General features: G+C 60.5%; 1 protein-coding gene across 1 annotated transcript; it reads left to right on the top strand.

Moving 5' to 3' along the window:
- On the top strand, positions 1-7,472 carry PRSS27 (serine protease 27). The gene is made up of 6 exons (XM_032605675.1): positions 1-519; positions 3,809-3,835; positions 4,493-4,655; positions 5,770-6,041; positions 6,421-6,590; positions 7,028-7,472. Exons 1-6 carry the CDS (start codon positions 465-467, stop codon positions 7,319-7,321), a joined length of 981 nt encoding a protein of 326 aa, XP_032461566.1. The 5' UTR covers positions 1-464; the 3' UTR covers positions 7,322-7,472.
- The last annotated feature ends 3,119 nt before the right edge of the window (positions 7,473-10,591 follow it).

Below are 10,591 nucleotides of genomic sequence, written 5' to 3'. Positions count from 1 at the left end.
CTTTCACTGATGTCCGGTACATAGTAGATGCTCAATAAATATGAATGAACAAATGAATGAATGAAACAGGGAGGGTCTCATGGGCAGACTGTAGTCAGCTTATGTGGGGCCTGTGGTCAGTTGGGGGATGCGGTCAGCCATGGTGGGGGTTGGAACCCCATGCCACAAGCACCTAAATGGGGCAGATGCACCTTGGCCCCCAAACCCCAAGGTGTCTTAGGGTGAGGGGTCTGGCCCTTTGGGGCTCAGGGCCAGGTCATGGAGGAGTCGGGGTTCTGGGGTGCCTCCTTCCTGCTTAGAGGAACTGGGCGGGCCAGGCTGACAGGTCCAGTGGCATAGCCAAGCTGACACTCATCTCCAGCATATAACCCCACTTCATGGAGCCCCGAGTGTTGTGCTAGTGTTCACGGAGCTCCTGCCACTGCTGTCCCCTGCCCGGCAGGCACTCCAGCCAGGCCAAGACCATGAGGCGGGTGCCGGCTGTGGCCCTGCTCCTGCTCCTGCTGCTGCTGCGGTTTGGTGAGTCCTAGAGGCTGCAGGGCCCCTCTCTCCTACCTGGAGCTGTAGCTAAGCCCCCACTCCCTGGCCAGACCTGGGGCTGCAGCATGGGCCTCTCCTCCCTGCCCCAGGGGGAAGGTTCCAGACATCCCACCTCGGGGAGTGAAGTGGGGAAGGCTGGATCGGGGTGTGGATGCCCAGAGGCAGTAACCATAACCCTGCTTCCCTTGCCTTGGGCAAGCACAGCCAAGCTCTGGGCTTGGCGCTTCTGCTTCCTCTCATCTGGGCCTCTCTCTCTTCTCCAAGGGCTGCATGGGTGCAGGATCTGAACTCAAAACCCCTGCCCTCCAATCCCTGGGCCACTGTTCGCTGGGCCCGGGAGAGGTAGCTGAGCTGCTGCCTGAGCCTGGGATCCTTGGGAGGCTGGTGAGGGCTTAGCAGGGAGCAGGGGGACAGGGGTGCAGGCTCCAGCTCCCACCAGAGAGGGAGGGTATGGGAGGAGCAGGCCCTGAACCCCTGTCCCCTCTCCCAATCATGGGTCAGGGTTAGCAGGTGCCAGCCAGGGGACCCACCTGCAGACCCCTCCCAGTGGGCGGGCTGCTCTCTGCCAGGGAAACTCTCCCACATTCCTGGGCCACCTCACTTCCCTGTCCTTAAGTCACCTCCCAGGGCCAGGCCGGGTCACCCCAGGCTGCAACTCAGCCAGGGCTCCAGGCTTTCCACCAGGGGAGGAGGGCACCAGGGCGGCACCTTGGTGGGGAGGCCCCAGCCTCCCTGGGCTCCACAGGGCCTCCCCAGGTCTCGCTGCCCCGCCTACCTCTCCTGGCCTCCTGGTTCAAGAACCACAGCGTTCTTTGAGGGAGCCCATCTCCGCCAGGGTGTGTAACACTGTGATTGCTCCTGGTGGGTTGAAAAACCAAGGTCATTGCCAAAATGGAAACAGCGGCCTGCACTTGGCTCTCAAACAGCTGTGACCAGAGGCCTGAACTCCTTCAACACTGTCCTTGCCCCTCATCCCTGGCTGTTCCCTCCTAGAGCCTTGGGTCTCTCCTATCCCCACTAGCAACTAGCTACAGAAGCATGAGGGCCCTGGGCCCAGAGGAGGGGCCTGACACCCCCACCAGCTCACCCAGCCCCTATAGGACGCCCACCCTGCAGAGTCCAGGTCTCCACATCACCCCTTCCCGGTCAGCCGTGCTCCCACAGCTGCTCCCATTCTCTCCCTCTTATACATTCCCCGGGCTCAGGCCCCCTGGATGTGGGCTTTGCCTTCACAGAGCTCCTGAGCCCATAGGTGAGATGAGACAATTCTACCCCCAGGGCAAGGTAAGCAGAGCTCTGTGAGGGCAGGCAGGAGGACAGAAAGCTCAGAAGAGGGAGCCAGGCTTCCCAGACAGTGCAAGCAAGGAGGACTGCCTGGAGGAGGAGGCATTTCAGTTAGGCCTGATCTGGATTAGGACCATATAGAATCTGGATTTGTAGACACCAGGAGGAAAGGGGTGCTGTGGGCAAACATTCAGAGGCCGGAAGGCTCAATCCGAATGAGAAGCAGAGTTGCATTAGGCTGGGGTGAGGAAGACTGCAGAGCTCTAACGGGGTAGGGGGTGGGTGTGCTGCCAGGCAGGGTGCGAGTGCCCTTGATCCTGGGAGCAGGCAGTGGAGGATCCATCTGCATGTATGGGAGGGGGGATGGCTGTGGGGAGAATCTGGACAAGGCTCTGGAAAAGTCCCACAGGGAGGGAACAAGCCTGAAAGCACGTTAATGCCAGCGAGGACAAGGTGAATGGGAGCATCTTGCCAGCAGAAGCATCAGCCTTAGAAAGAGCATGGGGTCTGGTGTTATCAATCTAATTAAATCATATTATACTAAGATGAGGGGCTGGAGGGAACTGCCCTCCTGGGGGCATTTGCATTTTAAAAAGGCGCCTCATTAACACAAATCAATGTCCAGGCAGAATTCCTGCTCTCCCCCACCCCGCGCTGGCCTGGGCTGACTACTTCCACCCTCACATTTCTGCTTGGCACCTCTACTTTGAAGAGTGGCCAGTCCTGCCTGTGCCTCCTCAGGCCCCTCCTCCTCCTCTTGCTCCAAGCACAGCTCCCCCCCACAACCGCTTCTTCATCCAGCACCCCCAGCATTGGGGAGTGCACCCCTTAGACTGCAAGAATGGGGGTCCTGTAAAAATCCCCAGGGTCCTTGGGCGCCCCATAGAGAGGCGTGGCTCAGCCTGGTCGTTTCCTGCCCCCAGGGCCCCTCAGCTGCCTGGAACTGGTTACCAAGAGGGGCTGGTGTATAGGGGGAATACTGAGGGCTGAGGTGGGGAGAGGCTGTCCTGAGCCCCCCACCCCAGCTCTGATCAGATCTGCCCCCAGTGAACCAGATATGTGAGTGGGGCTCTCTCTACAGGGCGGGTATTTCTGGAGTGTTGCTGTCACTGGGCTGGGGACTGTCGGCCTGGCTGGGGTTTCCGAGCTGGGGCGGGGGGGGGGGGTCCTGTCAAAGCCAAGTAGCAGGCCCTGTGCCTATGTCCAGAGACATGGGGGCAATGGATCCTGGGGAGATGGAGGCCATTACCAAACGGTTCCACCCTCACACCTCCCCTGTCTCTCCCATGGGCAGGGGTGCCATGGCCCAGCAGGGTGCCCTGGGCTCCAACTGCAAGCATGCTGGAATGTCTGAGAGAGGGGTTGGCTCTTGGGAATCTGGAATCTTGGGAGGACTGACCCATGACCACTGGCTGGCCTTTCTCTACTCCCCTGAGACCCGAGTATCTGGGCTGTCGCCCCAGGACTCCAGCCAGACATGGAGCCCCGCTCCCTCTATCTCGTCCTTCATCCCAGCCCCGGGCTGGTGGAGAGGGATGGAGAGGGAGATCCCACAGCACCAGGGCCGAAGGCTGGATGCTCCACAGAGCTTCCGACCAGGACGAGTGTGGGGTGTGGAGGGAAGGCCCTGTGGGGACAAGAAGGAGTCCTCCTGCCCCAAACAGGAGAGTCAGCCCTGACAGGGTCCCCTCACTGGCATCTCCTGATTGTTTCCCCCTGTGGCAAGGGGCTTTTCTGCCCTTGCAGGTGAGCTCTGGCCCACAGGCCTGGGCTGTACACATCTTGGGGGCCAGACCTGTGGGGAACTGAAGGCCGCTGGCCTCTCCTGCCAGGTCCCCCTGTGGGCCGTCCTGCTGAGTCCTCAGGAGGTTGTGTGTGGAGCAGATGAGGGGCTACGCTGACCAGCAGTGGTGGGTGGGGCGGGGAGGAGCAGACCTCAGCTTCAGCTAAGTTGGCTGATCACCCTCTTTTTTCTCATTTCCAGGGACTCAGGAGGCTGAGGCATTAATTGGTAAGCATCCAAGTCCCCTGGGTCGGGGGATAGGAGTGGGCTTGTCTGAGAGCTGCAAGACTAATCAGAAACCCACACCCTCACACACCCCCGGAATGAGACCCAGAATGAATGAGCCGGGCACAGGGAATCCCACAGTGCAGGAAAGTTGTGGAGCCCAGGCAGGAGTGGAGGAGGAAGGTCTGACACACAGTGCAGGTGGCACAAGAGGGCCATCAAGGCAGGAAGCATGGAGAAGGGGGGCAGGGAAAGCAACAGAAAAAAAGGTAAAGACAGAGTTGGAAGACCACTCACCTACCCTACGTGGGACCCTCCCAACACCCACTGACCTTCCAGGAGCCCATTTGTCAGGCTCCGTGATAAGACCTTTACCCGTGTTATCTCACTCCCCGCCCCAGGTAGGTCTGATGTCACCATTTCATAGGTGAAGGGAGTGGAGCCCATGGTGGTGGGGGACTTTCCCAGAGCTGGGAAGGGTCTGCCTGTGTCAGAGGCTGACCTGATGCCCAGGCCTCTGACTTGCCTAAGGTCCCCAAGCAGGTCAGGGGCAGGGAGGCCGGGAAGTGAACAGAATGTGAAAGTGTGGGTTTGGGGGTATGGAATCAGAGCCGATGGAACTGGCCCCCAGTGAGCGCACCCCTGGCTGTGTTCCCCTAGCCTGCGGAAGCCCAAGGATGCTGAATCGGATGGTGGGCGGGCAGGACACCTTGGAGGGCGAGTGGCCGTGGCAGGTCAGCCTTCAGCGAAATGGAAGCCACTTCTGCGGGGGCAGCCTCATCACAGAGCGCTGGGTCCTCACCGCAGCGCATTGCTTCTCCAAGTGAGTTGGCTGAGCCCCGACGCTCCCCCTCCCCGCCGCCTCGCCAGCACAGCCAGCCTCCCTCCCCACCAGGGGCGCAGACAATGCAGACAGAACAACACCTCCCACACCTCCCCAACCCTGCAAAACGCCCAGCTTCAGCACCGCGGACAGCGCCGACCCGCTGCAGTGTGGGGCGCTCAGGCTGACCACCTATGGCGGGCGGGTTCGGTCTGCATTATCTGAGCTTTCCCTACCAGAGCTCCCTTTAGGTCCAACCTCAGGGCCAGCTTCCAGCAGCAACCCCTGCTTCCCAGCTCTTGCTCCCCCCAGCCCAGCTGGGAGGGGTACACTCCCCTACAGCTGGTCTCACCAGTGAGGTGTTTTGCCAGACCTGGGGCCTGCCCCTGCCGATGCTGGCAGGCTCCTCCCATGCCCTGGCCCTCTTCCCCATCCCCCTCCCACACCTCAAATCCAAGACACTCCCTTTCTGGCTGGGACTCTGGGTACAGGTGGACTAGAGCAGAATGGCCTTAAGGTCACCTATGCCGTCCCTAACCAAAGGGCCAAGTCACCCAATCCCTACTACCATACTATGACCCACCTGGTCCTAGACCTTCAGGGTTTCCCAAGCATCTTGGCTCTTGCCTCACCACAGCTCTGCAATTCTTTTAAAACCTCACATTTTAAGTTCAGCTATTCGGGCTCAGAGGGAGTAGGCGGCTTGCCTAAGGCTAGGCCCAACCCCCAGATGCACCCCGGTGGGTGATCATCTCCTTCAACCCTCACAGCAAGCCTTTCAGGTGGGGACTGTTAGTGTCCCCATTTTACAGACAAGGAAGCTGAGTCACAGAGAACATGCTGGGTGACTTGCCCACGGTCGCCAGGCTGGCCGGGGTATAGCTGGGAATTAAAGTCAGGAATTAAAGCTGCTTCAGCTTCTACCCCCTTAACCCACCTCATCCTGATGTATGTCCCACTGGAGATTACTTTTTTGAAGACAATGTACAGAGAGATGTTGGCACCATGGGGAGCCCAACTCCTCCCTCTTTCCCATCTCCATTTAACTTCCACCAACTCCACCTGTGATGCCCTTGTGGGGCTGCCTCACACCAGCTCTCTGCTCTCCCACCAGCACCTCTGAAACATCCCTGTGCCAGGTCCTGCTGGGGGTGCGGCAACTGGTGAAGCCAGGGCCGCACGCCATGTACACCCGGGTGAAGCGGGTCAAGAGTAACCCCCTGTACCAAGGCATGGCCTCTAGTGCCGATGTGGCTCTGGTGGAGCTGGAGGCACCTGTGACCTTCACCAATTACATCCTCCCTGTGTGTGTGCCTGACCCCTCAGTCATCTTTGAGACGGGCATGAACTGCTGGGTCACCGGCTGGGGCAACCCCAGTGAACAAGGTAATGGGGCAGGGCCAGGAGAGAATGCGGGACATGCCTAGAGAAGGCAGCGTGGGGGCCACTCTGAACCAACAATCTTTTTCTGTTGATATTGGTGCACATGATCTCTACTCAAATGGGTGGAGTAGGTATGGGAAAGGGGCAGTAGACTCAGGAAGAGGAGGCATGGGGAAGTGGAGAGTGGGGAATAGAAAGAGCTCAGGCTGGTGGGTAGGAGGAGGGAAGAAGGCATTCTGTCTCACAAAGCCCCCAGCCAGAAGAGAAGGTCTAAACGCAAGCAAGAAGTGGGGAGGGACAGTTGTGGCTCTCAAGAACCCAGGGCCCCAGAGTCCTTAGTAAGACTGTCCACTGAGTCGCAGGCTGTGTCTCCCCTCCCTAGACCACCTGCCCAACCCCCGGATCCTGCAGAAACTCGCTGTGCCTATCATTGACACGCCCAAGTGCAACCTGCTCTACAGCAAGGATTCTGAGCCTGGCTTCCAGCCGAAAACCATCAAGGATGACATGCTGTGTGCTGGCTTCGCCGAGGGCAAGAAGGACGCCTGCAAGGTAGGGACCAGGGTGGGCCGTGCCAAGGCTGAGCCCTGCTCCCCAGACCCCAGTCAAGGTGGAAGCCAGCCCACCTGGGACAAGGGATAAGGCCCCAGGAGGCGGGCCCATGGGGTCAGGACAGGGCTGTGCATTTGACCAGCTGGGAAAGCAGATTCCTGGACCCCACCCGGGGGAGTAAGGCAGCAGGTCTGCAGTGGGACCCAGGAAACTGCATTTTCAACACACTCTCCTGAGATGAATCAGGGTGGATAGTCTGGGGATGTTAGAGAAATGGGCACCCCAGGTCAGAGAGGAAGGACTGGGTGGGGGGGTGGGTCCTGGGCAGGGAAGAACAGATAAAGGGAGGCAGACAGGCATGTGTGCACCCATGTAGCTGCAAAGCCTGCCTCTTGGGCCTCTGTGGACTCTTAACGGTACCTCTTCTTCACCTGCAGGGAGACTCGGGGGGCCCCCTGGTGTGCCTTGTGGGTCAGTCATGGCTGCAGGCTGGGGTGACCAGCTGGGGTGAGGGCTGCGCCCGCCGGAACCGCCCAGGTGTCTATATCCGGGTCACCTCCCACCATAACTGGATCCATCGGATCATCCCAGAACTGCAGTTCCAGCGGCCTAGCTCGGGTGGCCAGAAGCGGGACCACCGGGGCCAGCAGCCCCTCGGTCGGAACTTTGCACCCTGCCTGGCAGCCCATGCCATCCTCCTGGTCCTCATGGCCCTGCTCACCTTCCTCTGAGCTGCGCTCAGGCCAGTGGGCCAGTGGTGCCCCGGAGCCTGTGGTGTACATTTGTAAATAGCTCTCCAATTCTCCCTACTCTCTAACACCCACTTATTTTTATTTATGTTCACTCTCCAATAAAACCCTAACCTCAGTGCCGGCTGCCTGGGTGTAGACCCTCGGGGAAGGATGGGGCCGGTGCTGGGCAGGGGGTGTGGCGGATGAGGCTCCCCAGTGGAAGGAGCTATAGCAGGCACACTGGAGGCTAGCCATCACTGAGTCCTGTGACACCTGTGGCCTGACCCCCTCACAGGGGCTTCCCTGACCCGCCCCCCCGCCTCAGCATCCTTGCCAACGTGGTCGTCACCATGAGTGTTGCCAAGGGGTGCCCTGTGCTGGGCACTGGGGGCAGCAACAGACACTGGCAGGGGGCCCGGCAGAGGGTCCTGAAGGAGGGGGGCTCTGCGGGGCGTGGGGGAGCACAGCCCCCACTGCCTATGTCTGAATCACCCTGAACTTCTCTTGGCTGTCACACAGAGAAGGCAAGGCCCAGGCCACTCGGGGCCATGGAGGTCGGCAGGACAGGCCCCCCACCGAGACAGGCCAAGGCTTCAGCAGCTCCCTGGGCCAGGACCCCCTCCTTCTTCCTTCCGCAAAGTTTGGGGTTCAGGCCATCCTTGCAGCAGTCTTTAATGGTTTCTGCGAGGATCCCTGGGGAATTCAGGAATGAGCTGCAATCCTGCACAGAGAGCCTGGTGTTTGGCCCTGCCCCCAGGGGCCCCACCCCAGCTCCGCTGCCCCCTCTCGTCCCTTGTCCTGTCAGTAGCTCCACGCCATCCCCCTCCCAATCCTCCCGTGACGACCTGTGGCCACCAGGAATCCAGCAGAAATAGGTCTCAGAGCCCAGGCCCCAGCTCGCTCTGGCCCTGCCTGTCCTGGCCGCGATGGTGCGGTTGCCCACGGAGGTGGCCCCAGGTTCTCAGCCTGGCCCAGCATGTCCACGGCAGGCCTTCTGCAGTCGGACTGCCAGCTCCCCAGTGTGGGCTGATTCCTGAAAGGCACCCAGCCTCCTGCCGTGCTCAGTGACCATGAACAGACGAAGAGGCCTGAGAGGGCAGGGCCTCGCACACCACACACGCACACCCATGCTCACATGCTAGTACATGCACACACTTGCACACCCACACACAGAGAAACATGCACACGTACGTGAGCACGTGCACAGGCCCAGCTGGCCTGGCAGGTGCTGGGAGAACGCAGGCCTGGGTATTTATGGAACGTATCAATAAGCACTTAGCAGGCACCTGCTGTGGACCGGCCCCAGGAATGGAGTGGGGAACACACACTGAATTCGCCTCTGCTCTGCTTTGCCTGGGCATGTTCCTGCCAGGCAGGGAGCACTGCTTGGTGGCCCTCCAGGGACTGAGCCATCTGAGGGCTTTTTCTCCAGAGCAGAGATGGATTCCGAGTCCCGGCGGGGAAGGTGGGGGCGCGGGGCAGCAGGTGCACTGAGGCCTGATGGGGGGACGACCGGGCTGTGGGTGTCCTGAGAGTGGCCCCAGGGACAAGTTCTGGGTCATCTTGGCTGGGAGCAGGGGCTGGCCTGGGTCCTGCAGCTTTGGAGAGAGGCGACCCTGCTGTGGGGAATAGAAAGAGCTTCAGGTCCTGCAGTGATGGGGGTCAGAGGAGGTTAGGTGGCCCATCTGCCACGTCTGTGGTGAGAGGCCAGGATGGAGCCCAGGTGAGGGCCAGGCCCCCCTTGGAGGAGGACTTGCCACCCTGCCCCTGCCTCTTCTTCCTGCTGTCTTAGCTTTCTGAGTGCCATGGGGTCCCCCATCACCCCACCATCCTCCTGCTTCTGCTACAGGGCAGGGGTCTGGTCAGGGTCCTGTGGGCCTAACAGGGAGGAGGGGCGAAGATGTCAGGGCAGCCCAGTGCTCCCTAGTGACGCCCCACCCAGCCAGGCTAGGAGAGTGAGGCTAGGGTCCTGGGTGGGTCCCAGGCGGTGGCCAGTGTGCGACCCTAGGGCACAGATCCCCCATGCCCTGGGCTCCCTAAACCCAGGGTGGACACTCAACGAGACAGCTGCAGGAGGGGAAGGGACACACTCGTGCAGAGACTAGGGGTTTAAAGGGAAGCAGGTTTTATTCACACTGTTCACAGTGTGCTCAGTGCTGTGAAGGGGAAGGAGAGAAGTGCCCCCAGCTGTCACGGGTCCCCTCTCCCACCTGGATGGGGCGCCACTCAGACACAACTTTCCATGCTGCCCCCAAGCAGCGCCTCAGGGCCACCGCCTGGTGGGTGGGGGCCCCACCAGGGCCCCGCCGCCGGCTGCAGGGAGAAGGCTTTGGAGTGATAGCCGGCTGGCACAGACCACTAAGCCATGGTGGGCGGAGGGAGCGGGGCTCAGCCCAGGGCAGGGCCCACCTTGCAGCAACCAGAGCAGCCAGCAGGTGAAGCCACAGGAGGGGGCCACAACCGAGCCTGGAAATCCATGTGCACACACACCATACTGCACGCTTAGGATCAGCCTGTGGGAGCCCCAAGAAGGAAAACCACTGGGCCAGGACTCCAGGACCCCTAACCCCTTCTGGACTCAAGGATCAGGGGTCAGCCATGGTCCTGATGCCAACACCTGGAGCAGGCAGGGGTGCAAATCAAAGCCCCCCCCCACCAAACCAGAGACACCGCCCCAACCCAGGAATTGTACACCAGCGTCCTGATTTGCAGTTTGTCTCAGGGAAGCACGGCTCAGTCCAAAGGTGTCAGAGCGGCACTGCCTCTGCTCACAGACGCCAGCCCTGGAAACACGACAGACACTCCAAGAAGGCTGAGAGTTTGGGTTGCAGGAGACTCCGGCATCTCAGGGTCAAAGACATCCTACCCAACCTCTGGGAGCCAGAGCTCTCCAGGGAACACGTGGAATGGGAATTTCCTCAAAGCCTTGGCGTCCCGGGAGTTTCTGAAGAGCCACCACCAGGGGGAGCCAGAGTGGCTGTGGGGGGTGCGGGCCCAAGGAATTTCAGAGAAATTTCTCTGAAGCTGGTGCTTCTGGCCAGGGAAAGAGACAAGACAGGTGCACACACTTGATGCAACAAGGCATCCGTACTTTTAAAAAAGTCTCTTGAAGATGATCTCCTTGGCCCAAGGGATGGGGTCACGATACCATCAAGAGATGATGGGTGAGGGCCGGGGGCCGGTCCAGCCGAGGCGGGGAGACAGGCCTGTGCTGCTCTAACCTGCCAGCCCCAGGCTGGACAGTGACACAGGCGGCAGGCCCGGGGCTGC

The sequence above is a fragment of the Phocoena sinus genome, chromosome 15, assembly GCF_008692025.1.
Source record: "Phocoena sinus isolate mPhoSin1 chromosome 15, mPhoSin1.pri, whole genome shotgun sequence".
Taxonomy (NCBI): domain Eukaryota; kingdom Metazoa; phylum Chordata; class Mammalia; order Artiodactyla; family Phocoenidae; genus Phocoena; species Phocoena sinus.
The sequence above is the reverse complement of the archived record's forward strand: the minus strand, read 5'-3'. Positions and strand labels throughout refer to the sequence as shown.

Coding starts and splice junctions, on each gene's coding strand:
- PRSS27 (XM_032605675.1), top strand. CDS start 465: ATGAGGCGGGTGCCGGCTGTGGCCCTGCTCCTGCTCCTGCTGCTGCTG. Junction 520..3,808: donor CCTGCTGCTGCTGCGGTTTG/GTGAGTCCTAGA, acceptor TCTCATTTCCAG/GGACTCAGGAGGCTGAGGCA. Junction 4,656..5,769: donor GCAGCGCATTGCTTCTCCAA/GTGAGTTGGCTG, acceptor CTCTCCCACCAG/CACCTCTGAAACATCCCTGT.